Raw genomic sequence first — 26,885 nt, 5'->3', positions numbered from 1 at the left:
CGGGAGAGAGATGGCGGATGACATGAAACAAAGATCCCCATGTCGCCTTTATACGCCAGCGTCAGTGAACCTTGTGTGTGATGCCTCATATACAGTAATATCTGCTCTTAATGGATTAAAAAAAGACCTTAAACGCAAAACACTAAACATCACGAGAAACCTTTCAAAATGGCAACGAGTGCAGAATTTTGTGCTGAAAAATGGAGACTCAACCTTTGTATCCACTGAGGGGTTAAGATGCTATTTTGCATTTTGTAAAATCACTGTGTTCCTGAACAAAACCTCGACCGTTTTCTCTGAATTCACCCAATATTTCCCCTAATTACCTAATCTGACAGCTGTGAAATCCAACCTACGTAATTCACGAGTTTCTTAAACCTGTCGAAAAGGAATGAGATGAAATGACTGAAAACCCAAACAAGACTTTTAAATGTCGCGGTATCGGGGTTTTGTTTGGCGTCACCGTTTTCGTTTTACACTCTGTTGGTAGATCTAAGGCCGGTGTGACCACAACAGCACTTTTCACTCATTAGTTTTCAGTAAAAATGGTCTTTTAACTTGGTGTACGGTGAAACGGGCACCACAGCACGATCAGGCGATAACGATGGACCAGCCTTCCAAGATATTTCCCTTTAACGGCACAAGATTCCCTAAAATGACCACAACCGGCTGACGTGCAGTGAACCGGGGACCTTCAGGGACCTCTGGTGGTAGATCCAGCCTAAAACCAGTGGGGACATTTTTCAGACGACAGGTTGTTTCGGTGAATTCGTCCGGCTACTCACAGTTTGGTCAGAGCGGGCAGAGCAGAGAAAGAGTTCGGCTTCACTGACGACAACCTGTTCCACGACAAATCGCTACAGAGACGGAGACAGAGAGACAGAGAGAGACATTAAGGCATCCAATCACCGGCCTCCTATTTCAATGAAATGCTACGACACCCATCCCGAGTGGACACATTTCAGCCAGCGCGTTTAGTTTAGTTAATCCGATCCTCTAGTAACCTCTGGGAGCTGAGCTGCTGGATCAAATCGAAAGCAGCCCGGGTCCTCGTGTAACAGCCGGTCTTTTGTTTCTAATCCCAGACTGAGAAGAAGTGTGTGTGTAATACTCTTACTCCTATAATACGATAAGAGAATTAGTCGTAATGTTCACAGAGGCATGACTGTAGTAGTGCTGGAAGAAAAACACTCCATGCTTTAATATCAATGCTCTAATTTTTTTATTGTGAACTGAGCTGTTATTCGGACGCTGGTGTTAAAGTTAAAGGGATAAAACACTCAAAATTCCCCTTCTGAGTATCAAGGACTCATCGGCATAGAGTGGAAAGATGGCTGAGAAACGCGTGCAGCTCCATCCATCGTAAGGGGAGCGTGGGCTGCGGCCCTCTTGAATTCATATCCATCAAGAGTTTATTACACACCTTTCATACATGTGTATATTCAAGACGACATGTGTCATGCATTCATCTCTGTCCAGCCCGCGTGAGCGTGGAGAGGCACAAAACGTCCGCGTAAGCCTCATCAGGAAGGCTTCGTGCACTTCCTCAAACACATCACTGAGAGCCCAGAAAATAAAGAAAACCAATTAAAAGACTTCTCACAGTCAGAATTCATAAATCGCTGACGGGACCCGTGCTGTGTGTTTCTAATGATGGAGAAATCTGAATAAAACACCGATGAAGTAGCTCGTCTTTCCTTCTTTTCAAGGCTTTTGAGACAAAGTTTTCAAACTTTCATGTCAAATTTAAGCAACCAAACAAGTGCTTTTACTTTTGATACGTTAACTGATGCGGAGTGACGCAGCATTTCACATATTTTCATGTTTGGAAACATGAATTTCACAGGTCACGCATTTTTTCCACGGCTTTCAAATATCTTTAGTCCTTTTTTCCACGCTACCATGTAAAGCTGGCAGAGCTTTCGAGGACTCACTGATATGAGTTTTTGGAAATGGGGAGATGACGTCAGCTTTCCCAATGGAAAATAAATATCTTTTCTCCCTTTCCCAGCTCTATCTAACGACACATCTGTCTCTGTAATTCCTGTATTACTGTTATTAGCAGTAGCAGCATCAGTCGTCGTTTTCCAGCGTAGATTCCTGACTTGGCGCCAGACTATGGCGTCATACCTGTCCCGTCAACAAGCAGACCACCTGGATCTGTGAGTGTGTTTCCATTCTGAACTATTTAAAGAGGGCACAGGATGATTAAACCTGTGTGTGTGTGTGTGTGTGTGTGTGTGTGTGTGTGTGTGTGTGTGCGCGCGCTTACAGAGAGCACAGAGACATCAGACCGTGGAAGGTGTTCTCCTTCAGTTCCTCTATCTCGTTATGGTGCAGATCACTGAAACACACACACACACACACAGTGACCCCGATATTTCCATTACATCTCCTTTATCAATCGGTTTTACAACAAAGACAGTTTTTTTCCTGAGTGATTGGACTACAGTGCTACTAATTATTCCCATAGTGCACAGCTGGCCGTACTTGATTGGCTGGCATGGTAACTTTTAAGAGGCAGTGACTGTGAAGCAGATCGCATAGCTGAGAGTTAAAAGCTTTACAGGTCAGAAGAGTCGACTGTGTAGTAGAATCTAAAAAGTACAACTCACATCTTCTGGATGCTTTCGCAACCGGAGAAGCTGGGAAGAGTCTGGATCTGATTATAGGAGAGATCACTGTTGGGAGAAGAAGTTTCAGTTGGCGTCTCTGTTAAGTCGAAAGCACCCTGAACGCATCACAGAGCAGAACGTTAACAGGAGCACGATATAAAATCTACCTACCTCTCTATCTATCTATCCATCCATCTATCTATCTACCTCTCTATCTATTTACCCCTCTAACTCTCTAATTCTCTATCTATCTATTTATCATCTATCTATCTATCCATCTCTCTCTCTCTCTCTCTGTCTCTCTCTCTCTATCATCTATGTCCCTATTTGAAACATTTGAAATCTAAATGGTTTATTTCTCTTCCCTGAACTATTTATTGCCTCAATAACAACGGTAGGATGAAGGTTCTGGCGGACACAGGACCCGTCCGCCGCTCGCTCACACACAAGTCCGATAAAACGAGCGTTCCCCCTGCTCGCACGCGGCGTTACACGGAGGACAAGTGACGGCTGTCAACGAGTCCGTCGATGCGGATGCGGGTTTGTATTGGGACTCACAGCAGCTGCAGGTTCGGGAGCCGCTCGCACACTGAGCCGGGCAGAGAGGTGATCCGAGCTCCCGTGATAGTCCTACACGCACACGCGCACACACGCACGCACACACGCATACAAATACACACACACACACACACACACACGCACACAAAGAAACACGTTAGATCCGTTTGGGTTTGCAGCTCTTCTACGTCTCATGTCCTACCACTACAGATCGATAACGAGGCACACTGTGGTGTGTTCAGGTGCATCAGAGGTGTATTAGGTGTAATAGGTTGTGCTATGGTGCGTTTAGGAACATTGAAAAAACATTATGGGGGGGCTTCAGAAACATTTAAAAAGTGTGTGCAAATGACGTGTTCAGACGCGTCAAAGGCAAATTCTAATTTCTTATGTATTTAGATGCATTGTGGTGTGTTCAGGTGCACAGAAGGGTAACAGATTGTCCTACGGCGTGTTCAGGGGCACTGGAGGTGTATTTAATAATACTGTTGTGGTGCTCAGGAGCATTTAAGAAGCCTTATGGTGCGTTCAGGAGCACTTTAAGAGGGATTTTGATGTGTTTCTGTGCACCAAAGTTGTGTTAGGTTGTGCTATGGTGCGTTCGGGTGATTTTAAGGAGCATTATGATGCCCTCCGGTGCATTACAGGTGTATTTCCGCGGACTAATGACTTGAGAATGCTGAACAAAAGATTTAATCGTTACATATGTTACAGTCCGGTCAAATTTGACTTCATTTGATGTCCTGCTGAAACAGGATGTTCACACTGGGGGGGGTGGTTTAAAAAGCAGAGTTGAAGAATGTGTGACGGTTTGTTTCGTTGGAGTCTCTATTTCCACCTACCGGTTCAGCGTGAGGTTCCTCTTAAAACACACACGCTGCTTTCAGAAATGAGTTGAAAACGGAAAAAACAGGAGAAAATAAACATCGTGAAGGTGTTTATTATGACTTGGAAAACTGGGTCACAACAAGGAGACAGAGAGGAGGGTTTTAATACCAGGCCCGAGTTCTGTCAGATAGAATAACAATAACTGCAGCATATTAATAACAGTAGTTTGATTTGAGGTCCGGCTCTCAAAACACACACACACACTAATGTCGGCTACGACAGCAAACCCACTCAGATATGAAACATTCCTGTGTGTGTGTGTGTGTGTGTGTGTGTGTGTGTGTGTGTGTGTGTGTGGGTCTTACAGGCTCTCCAAGCTCTTGGTTCCTGTCAGATCTGGAAACTCGGTGAGATCCGCCGCCCCGTTCAGCGAGCTGAGAGAGAAACAGTTTGGGTTTGGGTGAAGCCGAAGGAAGCAAATTTACGCCGAGGAAACAGGGAAGACTCAGTCTGTGTGTCACATTCTTTGAGTGATCGGCGTCTGATTTAATGAGACAACAGTTAATTCCTCAGCCGGCCCGACTTGTAGTTTTATTCTGAGTGGAGGGGAGCTCGGAAATACTGTGGATGTGTTGGTGGTGATGCTGAAATTCCATCACTATTACGTGTTTAGTGATAATGTTTTTGTTTTTTAATTTGCAAATTAATAACAGAGTAAAAAAAAAACAACAAAATTTCAAGGACATGATCAAAATGCTTGTGAAAAAATATAAGCCTCGGTAATATAAATGCCTGTTAAGGAGTTAGCAGCTCAGTAAACTTCAGGTTTAAGGGGATAAAATTGGAACCTGGCAACAAGCAACGAGCCAGATCATTTACAGTTGTGTGCAAAAGTTTTAAGCACTTCAGATGATCGGTTCCAGATTCGTCCTGCAGCAGGACAACGGGTCCAAACGCACAGCCAGAGTCGTAAAGAGCCGTCTGCAGAGACCAGGAGAACAAGGAGTCCTGCAGCAGATGGTCCGGACCCCAAAGAGACCCGAGCCCGGCACCACGGAGTCGGTCTGGGACCGCGTGAAGAGACAGGAGACACTGAGACGGACTGAATCCGCAGAAGGACTGAGGGCGGGTTCTCCAAGATGCTGGAACGACCTGCCTGCCGAGAACCCGGAAAACTGTGCGCAGGTGGATCGAGGAGAACCGATGCTGATTTAAGGGAAAAGGGGGGTCTCAGCTAATCCTGATCCGATTCAGGTTTTTTTTCTCTTTACTGCAGTTTGGATGAAGTTCACTGAGAAATAAAAACTATTCATGGCTTTATTTTTGAAAGCGTCCTCACTTTATTTTTAGTGTCTAATAAAACGTTTCCTCGGCTCTGTATATAGAGAAAGGCCTTTTTGGCAGCATAGAGACACAGTCCTCCGTCTTTCCTTCCAAACATCAAAATAATAAACAGTGATGTTTTTACTGGAGGAAACCGTCTCTGGCCAAGTTTAAATAATTCATACAGTTCAGTCAACTTTAACATGAAGTAGTTGGCGAAACTAATGGTGGCTCAGTCTGAGGTTGTTACGGACGCAGGCTTTAGCCTCATAAGAATCCTGGGCGCTGTCGATTTGAAAGTTGCCCTCGTTCAAATTCAGATTTTTCATTAAAAAAAAAAAAAAAAAGGCATGTCGATGAATCGTCTGTCACTTCACATACATGTCCAGCGCGTGTTTGCCGAACGCGCGCGTGTCACTCACAGTGTGCGAAGCTCCGGTAGGTTCTGAAAGGCCGAGCGTCCGACGGACTGGATCGGATTGTCGTAGAAAAATCTGCAGAAACACACACGGACACACAAAGCCAAAAAAAAAAAAAAAAGGCATTACCGTCTCGGGCTCAACCAGAGAAGCACACGACAATAGGATGAGCGACGATTGTCTAAAAAGGTGTTCACGTAATGTCTGTTCGTTCCAAATTTAGCCTGACTGGTGGGAAAACATCCCGTTTCCAAGCTCAAATGATTCCTCAATTTGTCGACTTCACTTTTAATTTACTGAAGTATGATTTCCCACCCTCTCTTCCCAACTCGAGACATTGGGGCAAAAACCGGGTTTACGGTTAACAGCACTTTTCAAAAATCAGGGCCGACTCAAGAGTGTTTCACATAGAAGCGATGACACAAGACGATATAAAAATATAACAAAAAATAGTAAAATAATGGAAGCGTGAGCCTGACATTTATTCTTGAGCCTTGATCCCAACTCAAGGTCCACTTACAAGCTTTCTTTCCTGAGCCTTTACCCATGTCATGCGGTGTTCATCAGTGTTCTTAGTAGCCTGGCTCATTACAGCTGAAAGCTCCTTTAGAAAGCTAGTAAGTGGCCCTTGAGTCGGGATTTGTTTTTCAGAGTCGGTGGTACCTACATGGTGATCAGCGACGGGTTCCCAGTGAAGGCGTGCTCTGGGATAGACTGGATGTTGTTGCTATGGAAACCGCTAAACAGGAAACAGAATAGAGATTAGTTTCCCTCCTTCCTCCATCCCCCACAAGCTTCCTTTCATCCTTACTGGTGAACTCCCTTCTCTGCTCGAGGGTGCTTCCTTCTTCCCTCAGTGAAAACTAGTCAGATTTCCTCCTCCCGGCTTCTACCTGACATCAGCTTCAGCGTCTCAGGGGAATTTCATTCTCATTTACTCATGTTGTGCTTCTTTCAGAAACCCGCCAGGACGAAAAGCCTTAAGAGGACCGATCCCCACGTATCCTGAAACTTCTCAAGAGCGCCTTTTGACGTCGAAACTGACGAGTGGGCGATTGAAATGATTTCTCTTTTGAGAGCGTCATGTCTACAGCAGGGAAAGGTGGTGAACAAGTCTGCAGATTTTGGGAGCTCTCTAAGTCCTGCTTGGGGGATTCGCGGTGGCTGTCCGAGATGTTTCTCAATCAAACACACACAAACGGATCTTGACTCACAGCTCTTTGAGGTGACCGAGCGAGCGGATGGCCGTGGGAAACTCGACCAGGCTGTTGTAGTTCAAATCCCTGACAGAAAGAGAGAGAGGGAGAGAGGGAGAGAGGTTGTGAGAGACGAGAAACTTACAGCAACATGGTAAATACAGAAAGTATTCAGACCCCTTTACCTCCTGCACACTTTATCGTGTTGTAGATTTGACTTGAAGTGGGAAAAGTTGACTCTTCGCCCATCCATCTACACTCACTGACCCATAATGACAAAGTGAAAAACATGTTTTTGAGATTTCTTTTTCCAAATGTATTAAAAATCAAAAACTGAAATCTCTCATTGAGGCCACTTTGCTCCTGGGAACACTCTGCGCTTTGGAAGCGGTTTAATACTTGCCCTGATGCCTGTGCCTCGCCAGATCTGGGTTTTTATCACGGAGGCCTACAGAGAGCTCCTTGGACTTCATGGTTCGGGGTTTTTGTCCTGACATGTAGTGTGAATTGTGGGACCTTATATACACACACAGGTGTGTGTCTTTGATAAGCAAAAATGGCCATTTTATCTATTTAATCTGCAACACAATAAAGTGGGAACAGAGGGAGGGGTCTGCATACTTTCTGAAGCCGCTGTATGTTCTCTCAGTGGCGCATGCATGCACACACACACACACACACACACACACACACACACACACACACACACACACACACACACGACTGAGAATAATAAAACCTCTAGACTGGGACTACCAGCACTATACCGGGAATCGTAAGATACGTACTGGGAATGGTTGCCTCAAGACCAGTTTATGTCAGCTTTAAGACTGGGAATGCTAAGTCTTGTACTGGGACTAGCAGTTCTAGACTGGTAAAACAGCGATGTATTGGGAATGTCAGCTGTGCACTGGGAAGGCCAGCTCTACAACGCTGTGGGAATTTCAGCTTAAGACTGGGAAAATGTTTCATTTAATGTTTGTGTTTCGAGCTTGACGTTTAACTTCATCTTTTTTTTCCCCCCATGTTTTAAGTTTATTAAAGAAACATTTAACTGTGCCTCCTTGTTTTTCTCCTCTTCCTTTCATCACCAGTAGAGACTAGAGCATTCTTCGAGTCCACACATGGCTTCAATTAGTTCCTCTCATCCATCTCTGGGATGCAGGTGGCTATTATACACACGCGCGCACGCACACACACACACACACACACACACAAATACACCGTGTGGAATGAAACTGCCACATTGTGAAAGTACTATTAAATTGAAATTGCTTCAGTCTGGTTCTGAGCGTGTGAGTACATGTGTGTGTCCAGAGGATGACTTGTAACAACAATAGCTGCTACGCTTTCTGCTTTCCTAAGCCATTATTGACGGGAGGCTGTGATTGGATGAGAGCTGGGTAAGAGGTTTCTGATTTGGCCAGTTTGGGGGTTCGTGGGAGATCCAGACGTATTCTGAAACATCTTACTAAATCATCACGTCGTATTGGAAATTGAATGCGTGGATTAGGTTCAACAGGGCATGAGTCAACGGGTGGCGTTACACCGGGCAGCAACAGCCCTGTCAAGTTCTCGCGTAGACAATATCAGGCGAGTGGATGGACAAGACACTCTCCCAGTTGAATTATCGATACGAACTCAAGGTACAAGAGGAGCTGCATTGTCCCGAGAAACGTCCCTTTAGGGAGCTACTGGTGAATTGAAGTTAGAAACTGAGATTTGTAGATAAATCTAGCAAACTGGATCAAGTCCCTTTTGGATCACTTTGGACCAGGTTAGCGATAACGGTGAAGTGCTTTGTTTTTCAGTTTGCAGAAGGTACATGTTCTGAAACACCTGACTCAAAGGCTGCTTTTTAGCTTTTTCTGGAGCTCTCAGCTGCATCGCATGGCCTTCACTGGCCATTGAGTGTATATGAAGAGGACGGTAACACCCGTCGTCGCTTGAGGATGGTCTTTGGCGACCTCCTTGAACTGGCTCCGATCAAAAGGACAACTGAGCAAACTCCATTTGCTAACGAGGGGCCTTGAGATGCTCTTTAGAGCCCTGGAAAAAACTAATGAGTGGACCTTGATCAGTTGACTAACGCTATGTTTCGTTATACTAGTGTTGCATAGTCAAGAATGGGCTCAGGCTCCAGGCTAGAACTCTAGTTTTGCAGCTGAGGTTTTTCCTATAACTGTCCTAAAGGGTCATGGGAGCCGTAGTGTTTAGAGCCAGTCCACCTACGACACTGATCGTAAAATGAGATTCGTCAGTAGCACAGGAAAACATTTCTAACTGACGGCCATAGCATGTTTACTATGATTAACATATCCAGGAAACTCCTGCGTTTGTTCCGATGATCAGACTGAACTGACATTTAATTTCGCTTCAGTCGTTCAGTCTCACGTTGTGCTCACGTTACCCGATTCTGTTTTGGGAGAAGCAGTTATTTTTGGTTTGCCCTAAACCATTTGGTAGAAAGTCTGTGCTGTATCTGTCCTGCCAGTGTCTGCAATTTTCAGTCGATCAAACAGATGTTAAAATTTCACTGAGCAGTGGTTTTTCTAAGTCAACTTACAGCATCTGCAGTTCCACACTTGTTGCCATTTTTGTTTCGCTATTTTTCATTGAATGTCAACAGGTAGATAGCTAGCTGGGCAAGAATGTGGCCCTGTTCTTAATCTCGCCTACTAAGTTCCGATTGGACGATCATTTCTCCATCTGGTGGAAATGAAACAGCCGTCAGCGGGTACGATACTAGATGTGGGCCATGAATCAGGGGTCTGGGATCAAGCTAGGTTAGATTCTCATCAGGGGCAAACTTGACAACGAGAACCAAGGAACCAGATGCTTCCCCTAATTCACCGTTTAATTGAAATGAATGAGAAAACCCATTTAGGCCTCGAGAGGTTTGGCTCTCCATGACAAATGTCTCTCCGACTCCAACTGTATTTGTACAGCGCCTTTTGTAACTTTTTCTAGGTTAGTGGGATTCAAAGTGTTTCACAGACGACTGATATAAGACAGTTCAAATGTAAGGAGTAAAAAAAAACGCGAGACCAAAGAAATAAAAAACAGTGGAAAATTTATAATGATACCAATAAAATAAGAAGAATTTAAACCTAAACAAATAACATACACTAAATGATATAGACAAAAGACAAAAACCAAACCAAACCAAACCAAAAGCTCCTGCTTTTAATGTGTTTACTGGTTGTATTGTGTGTTTTGGTCGCTACTTTGATCATTGTTGTTCCGCTGTCTCAGCCTGACACGCTCAGTTCTGGTGGCTTTCGAGGGCTCGCGCTGCCCACAGACAGTATTTTTGTGGTGCCTCGGAGGTTTCTGAAGAAATGTTTTGAAAGCTGGATTTTGGGTTTTCTGCTCACCACCATTTTCGTCACTTACTGGAACCAGAAAATCCTAACTTGGGCAAAAGGGGACGGGGCTTAGGTGAAGCTGAGGTGGGCAAGACTCGGCCACCACCACAGCTGAACTAGACACTGACGTTAGTAAGTGTGTGTTCTTCAAAGAGCCCTGCTGTGTTTTCCTTCGCTTCCAAGCTGAGCCGGTTGTATTAATTTATTTTTTTCTGTTTTCATTGCCGTTTTCTTCGTCTCTCTCTGTTTGTGTTTGTAGTTTCAGATGAACATGAGGCTCTGGTGTGGTTTATTATTGCTGATCGAGCAGGTACACAGCCTCCCAGCACACACACAAACACATGCTGCCCTTGTGTGTGTGTGTGTGTGCATGTGTGCCTGTGAGCGTGTGTGTGTGTCTGCGTGTGTGTGCAGGAATAGTAATTATGATTAGCATACAGCCAGGGCCACACACAGAGCCAGTCCAACACACACACAGAAGTATTTCCAAATGAAGGCTGTGTGTGTGTGTGAGTGTGTGTTTAAACCTGCTTCTCTGGTTGACTGAGAAAACAGAAACATTTCTATACACACACACATTCCTCAGAATACACACACACACACACACACACACACACACACACACACACACCAACATAAACACACACAGGTTAATCTGCCCTGACTCCAGTTAATATCCACAAAAACTCCCTGAAAAACTTGATCGCATGCTCACTGGTGAATGTAGAAGCATCTGGTTTGTCCCCACTGGTGGAATGTAACTATTTACATTTACTCAAGTACAACTGGAGGTAACTGTACTTTACTTTAGTAGTTCAATGTTATGTAACTTAGGTAGGTATCAGGGGGGGAAATCTTCCTACTTTTTGCTGCACGACATCCAATTGACAGATATACTAACACGTCGCGTTGCCTGTGCACACCCACACAGGTGTTTTCAATCACTCCGGGTGGTTAGACCTCTAGTCCGGTCTAAGTTGAGAGGAGCTATTGGGGGGAATTATGCGATCACACCAAACTCTGTGTACTAATGACAACAATAAGCGCCTTGTCCCCACCCTAGAAGATACAAAAGGAAAAACAAACAGGAAAAAAAAAAGGATTGGGGGGGGTGTCAGTCCAACACAGTTTGTACAGGCTCAAATTACCCTGAGATTAGGTCTAATGAGGCAAAATAAGAGATAACAGCTGTGTGGGCTGAAGGTGTGAAGCGTTATTGGTTTAACGTCCAAACAGAGTAAGACGTAGTTACAAGTTTGCAACCTGGAACGGCTGCAACGCTGAAGGCTGCTCGCACTTTGATGCGTCGTTAGCAACAAATCAACGACGGGGACCGTGCCGCACGATGACCCCCTTTACCTTCGATACTGCCAGTTCATTTTTCGGGTAATGCTACGTACTTTTGCTGAAGTCATATGTTGAATTCAGGACTTTTACTTGTGACAGAGTATTCTTACTCTGTACTGTTGCTACTTCTGCTTAAAGCCAAAAAGCTTGTGAATACTTGTTTCATCACTGTTTGTCCCCATGAAGACAAAAAAAAAAAACCTATAAAAGAGAAACTTTCCATTCACAACACAAGCAGCACTACCTAAAAATACAGTGAATGGTTGGATCGGGGCCGTTGTGCTTTGTTTTTTCTGGGAGTGTTGTTGTGATTTTTCGACCACCTAGCTGACTTGCTGGGCAGCCCAGGCCAACAGTTACAGGGAGTGGGTGACGAGGCCAAGACAGACTCAGTACGGACCACCAGCCTCGCTACAAAGCCCAGATCGACCTCTTAATATATAAAACCTGAAGATGGGTAGTCATCAGCGTCCCCGGAGTCTGTTCTGAGCTCGACCAAAAATGATGAGCTTGTTAAGATTTGCGAGGCGAACTTCATTTGGAAAAACTGACCTTATATGAGACACTTAAACATCACATCGAGGATGTGAAAAATGAAACTGTTTTGAAACGGTCACACTGCCCCTTTATGCCTCTCGGGTCCTTTGTTTCTATGCCTTTTGTGAATGTTTTAAATTTTGTTGTTTTCGTTTTGAAATTGCTGTAACTCGGTGACTCTACGATGGCATTTCGGCCGGGTCTGTCTCCCAAAAGAGATAATGTATCTCAAGAAACCTCTCGGTTATGTAAAGGTTGAACAAATCAACAGGATGTGCCGGTAATGAGTGGAAGAAATGCGCATTTTGGCAGCTGATTTTGATCTAGGTCTAGTTTTAGTCTTTTAATGAAAACTTACTGATTTCTGGCAGGACAGACACTTTGTTTGCGTGTCTGCACTCTGATCAGTTCCGTGGTCTAATTTTCCTCATGGCTGCCGTCAAAATATCCGTCATAAACTGCTGTGGGCTTGTTTTAATTTTATTGGAGCAGGATTTTACATGTTGTGGCTGAGACTGCCGGGACACAACACTGAACTTCCCTGGAGACCAGACCAGACCATAACGTCTGCATCATTTCTCATCCATCAGCGGCTCCATGTCGTTCTTTCTCACCTCTTACTTTCTGTTCATAAAAGAATTGCACAAAGTAGCGTTGACTTTCTCTCAACACCGAGGACGCGGCCGACTTTGCCTGCGTACGGCGTGAGCGGGGAAATCGCAGGTCCCGACCACGAAGAAAAACGGGGGAACGTGAGTCCATGCGAAGTACAGGATCAATTAAAAAAAAGTGTAATTCTCAGAAGTCTGATAGGTAGAGCGTCCCGATCAACAAACAGCTCCAACGCTGTCTGCTGCTAAAACCACGCTGTCTTGCTCAATGAAAAACATACACGTAAATCAGATAAACTTGGGAGTTGTTGAAATGTGCGGTTTTTTCTGTTTTGATGGAGCTGGGCTACCAGTTTGCCCATGCGTCTTTCCAGCTATGCCAAATGGACAAAAATGGACGCACAAAATGAAACGGATATCCATCTTTTTATCTCTACCTCTGGTTCCCGAAATGACGGACTTTGAGATTACTCTGAGACCGATTCAGAAAGTAAACTAAATAAACAAATCTAGAGAGAAAAAAAACTCCCTGACTGAGTCGAGCTGAGCTGAGACAACAATCTCACTACACGGTCAATTACGCAGCATCAAGCATTAATAATATATCATACGCCTTCACAGAATAACTTATAATTGTTGAGAATTTATGTACATTAATAAACAACAAAAAAATGCAATTTTACCATTTAAGCCATGTGTTATATGTTGATACAGTGCTAATAAATGCTAAATAAGGGGACATGAAGTCAACTGTTGCCAAATTGTAGTTAAAAGACACGTTGTCCCACTCGCAAAGCAGACATGAGGTCAGCAGTAAAATATGCATTATGTAAATTTGTACGTCTGTAATTTGTAAATGTTTATTTGCAGTGCAAATAACCCTGCCAAGCTCGGCTGACCACACCCTGGCACAGAGACGAAACTGATATCCGCCGGTTCACCGGACTCTGGGCGCGGCAGAAGGCACGAAAGTTCTGCGCGTTCTTTTAAAAAGTCCCATTAAGGATCCTTCACAAGTGTATAAATTAAACCTCCCTCTCGTCTCCTAACCCTTCACCCTGACCCCAACTCAACCCTGACTGCTGCAGCTCCGCCCCAAAACACACACACACACACACACACACACACACACACACACACACACACACACACACACACAGAGAAACTCACAGCGTCTCCAAACTGTGGAGTCCGTGGAAGCAGTTCGTTCCCATGGAAACGATCCTATTGTTGTTGAGATGCCTGTGGAGAGAGAGAGACTGATGGACTAATGAAGCAGACAAAGAGTGTGTGTGTGTGTGTGTGTGTGTGTGTCTTTCTGAAAGGGGCCCCGGGGCCTCTCAAGAAGGTTTTTTTTTCTTTTGGTAATTTCATGCAAATTAGCTTCAAGCCGATTGGACAAAAGAAATGACAGCAGACTTCAATGCTGCCGCGCTGAATGCCATCACACACACACACACACACACACACACACACACACACACACACACACACATACACACACACACACAAAAACACACACACACACACACACACACACACACACACACACACACACACACACACAGAGAGTTTTGCATGTTATTAAGGAGCTAATACAGACGGACAGGGACAGCCCCTGCCACAGTCAAACTTAATGGAGCAACAGCTCCTAGCAACGGTCTGCACAAACACACAGTCACACTCACACACAAAAAAAACATTACCAAAAAATGGGAGAAAACTATGGGTTTGATTTGAGCAGATTTAAATCCAGATGTTTTGAATTCCCTTGACCTGACAGATGTTAATCTGGGTTCGTTTAATGGAACAAATGTGGTGAATCAGTTGATTTAAACTCGAGTAAATTCGAGTTTAAGATGCAGCTGTGTCCTACTACTGACAACCAACCTGCTGGCTAACTCACTGAGTAACCAACCGAATAACTGACCGGCTAACCTGCCTGCTAACTAATCTACTGACCAGTGCTGACTCACCGACTGACCCACTAGCTAACGAGCTAACTGACTCATGGGCTAAACAGCTGACGACCCTCCAGGCAAATTTAATTATGACTAAGTGTCTACCCAACTGGATAACCTCCAGACTCCTGGCTAATATTTACTTACCGGGACAAACCAGTCACCAAATGGCTAATCTACCAACTAATCAACCAACCGACTAACCCATAATTCCATGGCTAACCAACTGGCTAACCTATGGTCTAATCTCTAGGCCAATGAGCTTTTCTGAGGTTTTCTCTCACACACAACAAGTTAAAGCAACTTGATAAAACTAAAGTTTAAAACAAATGAGCTCAATATAAACTAAAACAACAGAGGTCTTAAAACGTGACTCAAGAGTCAAGACCGGGACCCCAAGATGCAGGATGAGGGACCTGTTATAGATGATCGGGTAAATAAATAATAATAAAATAAAGACTAATTTGATTAGTCAGACGACACAAAACGAGACATAAAGAAAGGAAGAGGTGGAAGGATGAAGCCGGTGTGTGATGCTTCTCCTTCTTTTCCTATAGTTGTTTTCCTCCATCTCTTAATCTTCACCTTCTCCCCCCTCTACCGCTTCTCGTCCTTTCTCTTCATGTCGTCAGGCTTCCTCTCCTTCCTACCTCCTCCTCCTCAAAAAAATTGTTAATAGAGCAGTAAAAGCACAAAAGAAAAAAGCTGAAGCTCAGAAGAGGAAACTTGGATAGTCTGTGTGAGGACAAACGCTCGGCGGTGATTTGTAGATCCATTATACAAACAAAACTTTAAAGAGAGACCCATAAATCAAGCGACGGAGCAGCTGAAAGTGTTTCAACGTGATTTAATGGCGATAACTCTCACGGAGGTGTTGAGTTATTATCGACTCGCATCCCACTGAAGAGGATTTTGCTTTTAATATGGAGACAGCGAGATAATTTAGTGCCTTTATGAATCAAAAGTGCGATGGTTCGGAGCTTCGGTCGAGACAGAAAATTTGAAGGGAGGAAATTTAAAATGTGCTGCTCTAAATTATGAAGATACTCGTTCAATGAGTGGCTCAGAAAACGGCACTCGTCTGTACCACACAAGGCGGTGAAATCCAGTCAAAAGTTCTGGGGAGGGTCCTGCCTGAAGTTAATATTTCAGTTTGATAAATATTACACGAGCAGCAGCTTTGTCACAAAATTGGGCTTTTACCGCTGGTGTGTATCCTCACTTAGGCTCACTGTAAGGATATTTTATCTTTCTTTTATTATGATATGTTTGATGTCATTTTAATCATTAATAGCGTTCGCGCTCAGCTGACAGGAGTCACCTGAGCTCTTACATCCTTCTACAGTTTCCACTTAAACGTTGGATTTCGTTTTAGCACAGTGGCAACGAGGAACATCGCAGACACAAAACTGGACTCATCTCTAAACTCTGTGGAGCCCAACATAAATAATCATCATAATAATCATTATTAAGACATGTTACTATTTGTACTCTCTGATTGATAGTAGAAGAGTTTTACTTGAAAATGCCCTTTTTCAGTAGTTTGTTTTTGATTCATTATGACGTTTCATTTCATAATTTCATAATATAATGACTACGATCAAGAAACAGTGCAATAAAGTGACAATACCCATAATTTACTAACTCATAAAATGTGAATTTAGTGTGAAATTTTGTCTACTCTTTAAGCATCTTTTTGGATGCAAATGAAATAAGAGCCAGGAGAGTTTCTTGCGTTCTGACCTCTCTGTCGCCTACCAACTCACCCATCCCTCAGATGAAGCCTTGTTGATTGGTTGACTGAGTTTCTCTGAAATTGAAAGTCCAGCAGATTTAATGTCGGATAGATCGGCTAATTTTTGGAACCTTAAAAAACGTATTTTCCGGGCATTTTTGATTTCTGGCTCGTCAAATCTCCGTGAGTGTGTTTGAGGGTACGTACAGCACCACCAGGCGGCCCAGCTTGCTGAAAGCGTGGTCGGGGACGTGGCCGATGAGGTTGAGGGCGAGGGTCATGGCCTGCAGGGCGGGCAGATCGCTCAGAGCCTCCACTGGCACCTCCGTCAGAGAGTTATCGTCCAACCACAGGTGACGGAGCGAACGCAGGCCGGAGAAACAGCCGACGGGGACGCTGGAGATGTGATTGGCATCCAGACGGCTACGGAAACAAAGAGAGACTTAGAAATAACATTCTGGATGTGGAGAGAACTCATTGCATTCGATTGTTAAACGTTATTCCTCTTTTTATATATATTCTTTTATTTATTTGATTTTCCTTCTTACTAGTATACTATATTATATATTTAGTAATGTAGTTGTATGGTCCATACACTGTTGTAATGTGCAACCACTTTTTCTGTCTTAGATTCTGAATTATTAATCATTATTATAAATTAGCAACCGAAAAAACAACCAAAAGTGCTTCTCAGCAAATCTGTTGAGTGCATTTCCCTCATCGTAAAACATTTGCAAAGCTCATTTCTGGAGATCTTAAATCATATTCCACCAACTGTCCGTCAGTGGAATAATGCAAAGCTGAAGGTAGGATGTGAATTAAAGCAAATTAAAAGGCGACCCACTCTTCAAAGCGTTGCTCCGCTGCTCCTCTGCTAGAGGTCAGAAGCTCCTCGGGATGCCTTTGATCATGGTCACGATAATTAGGCTAATTTGAAATTTAAATTTGATGAGTTTCACCAAAGTGACTAAAACACACGACGGGAGTCTCTGAGGTCTGTTTGCTGACTCCGTTGGCTCTGTGGGTTGTTTTATCAGATCCAGATTGCCGCTATTGATGAGTACGGTTGGATCAGAGCGATTTCAGTCTGTTGGAAGCTGAAGGGAGAGCAGCTACCTATATCACCAGGCTCACTAAACAATGATCATTCAAAAGTCCCAGTTTCACTGGGTGAGGGGATAGTAAACCAATGAAAACAGGGTTGTTAACCTTTGTTCTCCTCCTGCAGCAACGGAAGGATTTCTGATCTTAAGTATTTCTTTGTGTAAACAGCTGCAATTTGATCTGATCACACTGAATGTTATCTTTCACTTTCATTTTGGGCTCAATATTACTTATTCCTTCCTAGCCTTGGGATCAAAACTACTCCACTTTTTTCATATGCACGAGAGAATTTCGGCTTCGTGGAAATGTTCTAGCTCCGGACCCTGAAACGCTGTTGTACGCGGCGGCTTCGCTTCACTTTGAAGCTCTTTGAGAGGAACATTAGAGATCGAGTGTTTGACCAGCGCCGAGGAATGACAGGCGGGCTCCTCGAGCACCACTCGACCAGCCAACAAGCTCTTAGGAAAAACGAAGGTATTTTAATGAGCACAGACTTATTTGCAGAGAGGATTGTGTGCTTCGGTAAGTGCCACAGCACTTGGTAGTCAGCCACGCTAAGATGATTTTCTCATGATCGCTAGAAAATTATTTTTTAATACTGTATTTTCCCTGGATTGTTGTTTTTAATGAGACCACAAAATTGTTGTTTAACGATCACGGGTAAACATTCTGCCGTGTCTGATTTTTTGATCTAAACATCACATTTGATTTCTTTCTGCGCTCCACGTCAAGATCCTAAAAACTCAGTGGACGCAAGACAACAAAGCGGGACACAGCACAAGCAACACACACTCCCCTCCCTGACCAGCCATGAAAAAGGCCTCTCTGAACAACGCCCCGGCAAGAGCCACCAAGATTAAAAGAAGAGGCTGAAGTTTGCCCCATGATAAGGAGAAAGAAATGGAGGAATAGCAATCTTAAAAAAGCCCCAATTAGAAGCATTAAAGTAAACTAAAGGTCCATCCACATTGAGCCGGTCAAACACATCCTTTTCTCTCAGTTCCAGGCCTCTCTCCAGGCCACAACGGCGTTTTTCTCCCCCAGAAAAACGACCCATGGAGTGTGTAAAGGATAAAATTTCGGCCTGAAGTTTAGCGTGTACGGGGGAAACCGAGCTTCGTGACTAACCCTGTTTCTCAACAACAACTAAACCGCAACAGCAAAGTGTGGTAACTGCCTCCGGATTATGATCCCTGTTAAAATAATGAGGATACGCTTCTGACAAGTCGCAAACACGCTGGTCCTGAACGTATCAGTAAAATGTCCACAGACGTCCCCTGACCTTCCCCTGACCTTGTTGCCTAAACCCCAGACGGGACGTACCGCTCTGTACGCCCTCCATCCAGCCAGGCCACCTCCTAGAGACTCCGCTGCTGTTAATAAATACATAGCTTCATTCGTTTAAAAAAAACACGTCGCCTCTAAACACGCTCCAACCACAGATTACGTTCCCCGCGAAGCGTATTTACTGTTGTTGTCGTTCAGCTGCGTAGAAACGTCATTTCTAGGAGACGGGGTTGGTGTGGCACTGAGGTTAAGACGACTCTCCGTGATCGGTCATTTTAAACGTCCATGTAGTCGACCCTAAAGCAGAGCTGTTGTCACTCATCTATGTCCATGTTGAGTTCACCAGCCGGCTGTCGGGCTCACTCCTCACCAGATGATGGCCGCGCTGCCGACTGAAAAGAAGGACGAAGAAGAGGAGCTGGTGTCTCACTGTGGACGGAGCTCTAGACTGAAACCCCCTGGAAACATTAAACTGGATGCGGATCATTCTCACCCAAAATTTAGGCAGCTTAATGTGGACACAGTCTAAGTCTTGAGTTCCAGACTCGGGTCCACCTTCGCCAGGTTTTAGACCTGTGCGTTTTCATTGGAATAGCAGGATCCATAATGTTCACCCAGTTCCCTCTCCTTTTCATTCTGGTCCACTTTTGGGTTCTGGTGGAAAACCCACAGGTTTTCTTCAGGTTGTGCGACATAAACATGCATGTTCTGTGGCTACAAAGAGAGCTGTCTGTCTGTCTGTCTGTCTGTCTGTCTGTCTGTCTCTCTGTCTCTCTGTCTCTCTGTCTCTCTGTCTGTCCTAACAATACCTCCTCTGTTCATGTGAGAGAGAAGGATGGGACTTTGAATAATGGCAGAGAGAGATAGAGACCTTAGACATCTCCATTCTTATACCCTTATCTACACACACACACACACACACACACACACACACACACACACACACACACACACACACACACACACACACACACACACACAGGTACAGTTTCAGGATAATTACTGTGTTTTTTCAGGCTGAGAGAACACCGTGTCTGGACTACATACATTAATATACCGGCCCACATGTGTGTGTGTGTGTTTGTGTGCTAAAGATTCCTTTCCACCAAAGAGTAAATGAGACAAAAGGACGAGTGTGTGTGTGTGTGTGTGTGTGTGTGTGTCTCTCACAGTGACTGCAGGTTGTGCAGGTTGTTAAGCGCCTCAACAGGGACGGACCTCAGCTGGTTGTTTTGAAGCATCCTGGAAACAAATCATGAGTGACAGGAGGGAATAAAATAAATCAAGACGGAAAAAAAAAACTTTTTAAAACATAGTAACATGACAAATCATCTGATTGGCTGTAAACACGTGAAACTAGAATTACCACCTCACGATTTTATGCCTCCGCCAAGTTGCATTTTACATCCATGTCCGTCCAGACTCATATAAAATATGTGGTAAGGACTTGGAGGGAAATTAATAAGAGGTATTACGTGTATTTTTTCTTAATTAATGCACAAATTCTTGAGTTATGGCCAAACATATGTTTTGTGAGGACACAGTGACCTTGACCTTCGACCAACAAAACCTAATCTTGAGTCCAAGTGAATGTTTGTGCGAAATTAGAGGGAAATTCAATCAAGGCGTTCCTGAGGTATCGCTTTCACGAGAACGGGACGGTGACGAGGACGGACCGCCTGAAAGCACGACGCCTCCGGCCGCGGCCGTCGCCGGTGCGGAGGAATAATAAAACAAACAACGCGCTGATGACTTCACGATCCTTCGAGCAGGGGTCATAAACTACTGGGAGGCCCGGAAGGCAATTTCATAAGAATTTCTTTCTTTCTTCTTTCATTGTTTAATCTTCCCCCCTTTTCACCCCAGTGTTTCGCAGGGCTGCAAAATCAAAAGGCCACGCCACATGAGACATCTTCGCACGTCAATGGAGGTGGTGTTAATTTTTAATCAACCAAATCTAGGACGAAAAACATCTTGTTCGCTGACAACAACAACGGGAAATGTAGGGAATCCTCACGAAAGATATTTTTTCTTTGTTATGTGTTTTTTGTGAGTTTTCAAACGGTCAAATATCAACATTGGCTTTGAAAATCCAGAGTCAGTTGGGCTTTAACAGTATTAGCAAGAGATGCAGTAACAGCAGTTTTACAGGCATTCATGTAACAGTCAAATAAAACGACAAGGAATGATCATAAGTGAGTTGATGATGAATACTGTGACGGATGAAACTAAATAGAAATAAATTAAAATGCTGATCTGAGAAAAGGTGAGATGTCAACACTGAACAGAAGTGTTGTTTCAAACTGCACCAACTCACTGAACCGGGACGGAGGAAACCTGAAGTGTCTCTGTGAATGATTAGCGCCAGTAAACATACCGCACATTATTACAGTGTAGGTGTGGGCTTGTATTACTGTCTCTGTGAGGACCCGTTTCACTTTTAAACCACTGTAGCGGGGACATGTTTTTTTCTGCTGTGAGGACCGCTTGGAAGTTCAGACTTGGTTTCAGGGTTGAGGTCGGAGTTGGGTTTAGGGGGAAATCATTGTGTCAAGCGGAGCTATCGCAGGTACATTTGTGTGGACTTACAGCACTTTGAGGTTGTAGAGGCCGTTGAAGGCTCCTCCGGGGATGACCGACAGATCGTTTCCCGCCAAGCGCCTGAGAAAGAGAGAGAGGGAGAAACGGTTGAAGTGGGGGAAGCCCCAAGCTTTCAGCCTTAGAAAAACCGACTGTAAGGGCCCGGGATGCGATAACGTGCGGAAGAATGACTTAATAAGCAGCACCACAGTCTCCAAACAGCATTTCCATTATCCTGTCAAAATCCGGGTATTACAGCAACGAAAATGACTCTACTTTTCAGCCTGCAGCTGTTTTTTTGAAGCTAGTGCAAACTACAAGACAAACAATCACAATCAGATGAAGTGTACTGATAAGAAGGGTTTTTTTTCCAGCTGGACAGATTCCCACCTGGGTGGTTGTGATATTCAGCCAAAACACATTTCAGCTGCCTCCACCCTTCCCTGCCCCCTTTTCCCGTCGCGCTCTCATCGCGCCCAGCTCATCTCCCGTCTCAGATTTCTCTCCAAGGTGCTTCGACTTCAAGCACAAAAAAAAAAAAAAAAAATCAAACCAGGATAGGTGAAAGTCTAGGAGCTGTTGTGGTGGGCATGAGCGCTGATTCTGTGCCAACCCAGTGGTTTTGGCCTCAGCTCTCCAAACCTTTGTCCGGGACGGGGAAAGTTGAAATGGCATCACAATCAGTGGAGTGGTTTTAATGCTGCGCCTTGTTTTTCACGTCAGGTTCAACTTGGGTGAACTCCGACGTGCAAATTTGTGCTGTTGACCAGGAGCAACCTTTGCAGTGTAGCTTACGAGCCGTATCGCACCACCCTCTTAACCCTGCCCCGCCAGAGTACAAACCGCTCCACAAAAGAAACAAGGTTAGCAGACAGTTCTGAGTATACATGGTATAGTATGTGTACAGTGTAAGGTAGAAATACTGTATAGCTCTGGAATAAACTAGGAGAACTTACTGTCCTGTCAGTGACCAAGCTAGCGAGCGCTGTTGTGCCCAACAAGCCTAGCAGCCGGCTACAGTAGCAGTACTTAAGCATAATTTTGAGGTAATCGTACTTTACTTGAGCATTTCCATATTACGAAACTTGGCGCTTCTGCTCCACAACATGTCAGGGGGAAATATTGCACTTTTTACCGAGCTACATTTTATCTGAAAGCTAACGTGGATGTGCCAATTATGATTTTACATAGAAAACAGACAATCAGCTAACAAAATCTGATGCATCCCGATGGATTTAACTATCCCGCAGTGGTTGAAGTAGTGAAAATTAGCTCCACCTCAACGAGCTCGACATTAAAATGCTGCTTCCTCGATACACCCTGAAAGGCACTTTTACCTTTGATAATTTACATACATTTTGCTGATAATAATTTTCACAGAGTGATACTCCTACTTTTACTTAAGTAAAAGATACGAATACCTCTTCGGGCCACTGACTTGCCCTCGGAGAAGTCTCCATGTCTCTAAGCTCCATGAGAACCAAATCTTTAAAGGTGCTGTATGTAACTTTTTGCAATCACTACATAGCCAATGTTAGCATTAACATCTGTTTACTTACCAGTATAGAAGAAAAGTTGCGGTTTCGGCATCAGAGTTCATTCTTTTACTCGCCAAGAGCTGTCTCCAGCGTTGGAAAAGCAACGTCAGTCTTAACTCTTCTTTTGCTTCTATTTCTATCACTTCTTCTCTTCTACTGAGGTTAGCCTGCTAACCAGCTAGCCCCGGCTCGTGATACCACCTTGCGATAGTGAGTCACTGTAGCGCCCAGTCTGCCCTCTGTCCAACATGAGAGGACGAAGAATCAGCGCTGCCCCGAGGGCGTATTATAACCTCTTGTCTCGTAAACGCAACCATGACGGCCGTTAGTGCTAACGTTGGCTACGCAGCGATAGCAAAAAAATTACATATAGCACCTTTAAGCAGAAAGATAAACTATGCAGCTGGTGGCAAAGTCAGAGTGCAGACCGACAGGTGAAACCTCACGTGCAAAAGGTAAAACCCTGTAGATAAATTAGCACTAAAAGAGATGGTCACACAGCATCAGTGACCGATTTTTCTCCTTTTCATAATGGTACGCAAAACTATTCAGACAAGGTAACTAATATAAAGAATAACAGATGATTGACTGTATTACTTCAGATGCTTTGCTCCACATATCTGCAAGATTTGGTAAAAATAAAGAATGTAAAAGGCATAAGAACGAATAAACATTGTAGATTAATAATACTAATCATAGCAAAAAAAAAAAAATCACTGTGCACCATTTTTGATTAGTTACGTATCAATAATCGAGCATCAGTCACGGCGAGATATCTTCTTCCCCAGTAAACATGATACTCCCACTAAGTCTTGACTTTCAAACCACTAGGAAACACTGAGCTGTAATGGGTCCTGCGGGTCTGTGTGTGTTTTTTCGAGGCCACGCAGAGTTCAGCCAGTCCGCACGTACCCAGCATGCACCTCTGCGGTGTCCTATCGCCGTAGTGACGTTTCTCACGCCGCGCTGACAAATATCACACACACACAGACACACGTATAGACACACATCGCTGGCAGCAGAGCAGAACAGCAGTCAGAGTCATGTTCAGGTCTCTGTGAGGTCAGCTGTTCACAGGCCGACCCCTCGCCCTGCCGCTCTGTCTCGCCGCCGCGCTTTACTTTGGTCCGTCAGCGTCTGTCTGCAGGGTTTAGCTGAATGAAAGTGTTCGTACAGGACATGACGCTGCTGCTGGGTGCGTGGCCGGTCCAACCACCTGGGGGCCCTGCGGATCCCCCGCCATGCGTGATAGCTTCCCAGGGAACGACCAGCACCGTGGAGCTGAAACGACTCTCGGTTAATTACGCGTGTGTTAGTTACGGGACGCACAGTGACAAATAAGGCAGTTTGATCGACCACATCTTCAGATGTGCAAAATATAAACTAGAACAGTTAAGGTGTTAAAACTAGATTTGGACAGCGGGCTGATACGTCAACGGTGCAATTTTTTTTAGCGGATTTGTAATTTATCAAAGTGCTTAGAACCTATTGTTATAGAGTGAAGCTGGGGCTTCTGGGGCCCCTTGGGGTCCTGGGCCCATGGGCAGTTGCCTGTTTTGCCCAGTTGGTAATCTTGCCTTAGGTAGGTGCGGACAGATGGGATTACATACCGCGTCCCCACAGATATCTGAGCTCCTCGCCCGCTCACAACACCCTCACTTCAGACGCTCATATGATCCACCTCAGCCCTTCGGCCGCTAACCAGAGTTCAGGAACGTATCCCGGGGCCGGAGCATAGATCAGCTGATGTACAGGGAGCTGAGCCCCCTCCGCAGAACATGATCCAGCACAATATCTGCATAACTGAGGGAGCCAGACCTCTGTGAACAAGACCACAAAACGCTTAAACTTCAATTCACTTAGGACAGCGCCTTAAAAGATGAGGATTTTTATTTTTCTTACTGACAAAAAATCCTGTGAAAATAACCAAACCAACAATGTTTTAGTCCATCGCTTCATACTTAACGACGCTCCGTCTGTGGCTCTCAGCTCGGAGCCCACTGGTTCTTACTGAAGATGTAAATCTTTAAAAAGCAGCTCACAAATATATAGTTTGATTTTTTTTAAAAAGAGACTGGGCACGGTAGGTTTTAACAAACAAACAGTAAGAACTGTAAATGTAAAGCATTTGTCGGGGACTATTTTCAGCTGTGTCCAAATAAGTGTGGTCTGGAATGTGGCCCCAGTACACATCCTGGTGTGTGGGGTGGCTATAGATATGTGAGGAGGCCCGCACTGGGGCTCTCTCCGGGCCAGTTTATGGTTACTGGCCTCCCTTTTCTACTCTCAAATCAGACCAGCAAAACACCCGCTTATAAAGCGCACGACTGTCGTACCGGAGACCAGGTCCTCGTCCGGAGTCCCGCCTGTGGTTTAGGCAAAAAACAGCACTTTGGTTAAGGCCCGGGAAAGACGGTGGTTCTGGTTCAGTGTAAATAAACAGGTTGTGTCTGAAGTCACTGTGAACTTTCTCTGCATTAAACCAGACCGGGCTCTTTCCCTTTAACATAATCCGGTCTCAATTATGTTGCCTACAAAACATCTTTGCTGTTGCAGGGCAGTTGTACAGAAACATGATCTCTAGGAGACAGGGTTGAATGAAGCACACCTGTAATCGGTTTGCTTGTGAGCTGTTTTCATGTGCTCGACCTCGATTCCTGGTCTCTCAGCAGGTGTTGAGGAAGGAAAACTGATGTCACCTCCTCGACTCTTAACACGGCAAATGATGACATATCAGCAAGGAATGAACTTGTGTGTGTGTGTGTGTGAGTGTGTAACTCACAGCTCCTCCAGGAAGTGCAGGTTGGACAAACCTCCACTGGACAACACAGTCAGGTTATTCATACTCAGGTCACTGCAAACAAAAAGAGAGAGAGAAGCGATTGTTAATGTTTCTCCGTCTTCGCAGCTTTCGGCTCCAACACTATCGACACACCTTGTTTTGGAATGGCACAAGTTAAGTAACAAATAAATAAATCAAAAGTCATAAAATACATAGAAGTAAGTCGACATCTGGGATAAGAAATAACCTTCATAATGTCGTTTTGTTGTACGGCAGCTTTCATGAATGTTTTTTTAGACCTTAAACAGAAATGACATCATAATCCAGTCAATTAGAAATACACACGGTGCATTAATGGCTCATAAATTATTAAAGAGACGTAGGTTCATAAAACGGCCAAAGAGTCTGGTGTGTTCAGACACAGAGGCCATTCAACACACACACACATTTCACATATAAAAACATTTAGTCTCACAAAGCGTCTACTCAGGACTCAGGTAGGACACACACACACACACACACACACACACACACACACGCAGGACTTCAAGCCTCCTTCAAAGAGCTGCTGAAAGGAACAAGTCAACACACACCTGAGTGAGAAACAAGGCAGGAGTGGAAGTTACTGGAAAGACAGAAAGCAAGAAAAGAATGAATGAATTAGTGAATGAAAGAATAAACCAGCTCTCCCTTCTCCGCCCTGAAGTTTCCAGGAATTTCAATGATCTCTTCCAAGCTCTTCCATGACCTCCAACATTTGTGGATCACATGTAGCGCGGTATATGTCTGTAGGTGGCTGGCAAATGAAAGAAACGAGACCAGGTCAAAACCCGGTACGTGTCTGGACTGACCTTTATCTGTCTGCCTCTCTCCTGCTCATATACAGTCATTTGATGCAGCTGGATTCACGATAAAGCTGCTCTCGTTTACACGTTTTTCTCTTTCTGGTCTCAGAAAACGGAACGAGTATGAAACGGTGACCGACACGCGGCCCGTTAAGGCCACGTGTTAACCAGCGGTCACTTCCAGCCCATTTCCCATCTGCTGCTCTGCTCCTAAAATCCTGATTTCATGCCCACGAGAAATCGCCAGACAC

General features: G+C 44.5%; 1 protein-coding gene and 1 long non-coding RNA gene across 5 annotated transcripts in view; one reads left to right on the top strand and one right to left on the bottom strand.

Annotated features, from left to right (window-relative positions):
* The window catches only part of LOC120799836 (leucine-rich repeat-containing G-protein coupled receptor 5-like), a 47,067-nt gene that overhangs the window by 8,205 nt on the left and 11,977 nt on the right, over positions 1-26,885 (bottom strand). For 2 of the 4 annotated variants that reach the window (XM_040145254.1, XM_040145282.1), the window contains exons 2-14: positions 25,790-25,861; positions 21,479-21,550; positions 20,060-20,131; positions 16,706-16,921; positions 13,973-14,044; positions 6,958-7,026; positions 6,411-6,482; positions 5,747-5,818; positions 4,367-4,435; positions 3,174-3,245; positions 2,616-2,681; positions 2,273-2,344; positions 786-857 (exon numbers count right to left, since the gene is read on the bottom strand). In XM_040145254.1, the coding sequence (XP_040001188.1) occupies positions 786-857; positions 2,273-2,344; positions 2,616-2,681; positions 3,174-3,245; positions 4,367-4,435; positions 5,747-5,818; positions 6,411-6,482; positions 6,958-7,026; positions 13,973-14,044; positions 16,706-16,921; positions 20,060-20,131; positions 21,479-21,550; positions 25,790-25,861 (1,068 nt within the window). The remainder of the gene's footprint in view (positions 1-785; positions 858-2,272; positions 2,345-2,615; positions 2,682-3,173; positions 3,246-4,366; positions 4,436-5,746; positions 5,819-6,410; positions 6,483-6,957; positions 7,027-13,972; positions 14,045-16,705; positions 16,922-20,059; positions 20,132-21,478; positions 21,551-25,789; positions 25,862-26,885) is intronic. The other 2 variants (XM_040145263.1, XM_040145272.1) reach the window with 2 other exon arrangements.
* LOC120799851 lies at positions 2,961-4,496 on the top strand. The gene is made up of 2 exons (XR_005708900.1): positions 2,961-3,221; positions 4,369-4,496. It is a non-coding gene; the product is annotated as an uncharacterized LOC120799851 (long non-coding RNA).

Source organism: Xiphias gladius, chromosome 2, assembly GCF_016859285.1.
Source record: "Xiphias gladius isolate SHS-SW01 ecotype Sanya breed wild chromosome 2, ASM1685928v1, whole genome shotgun sequence".
Taxonomy (NCBI): Eukaryota; Metazoa; Chordata; class Actinopteri; order Istiophoriformes; family Xiphiidae; genus Xiphias; species Xiphias gladius.
The sequence above is the reverse complement of the archived record's forward strand: the minus strand, read 5'-3'. Positions and strand labels throughout refer to the sequence as shown.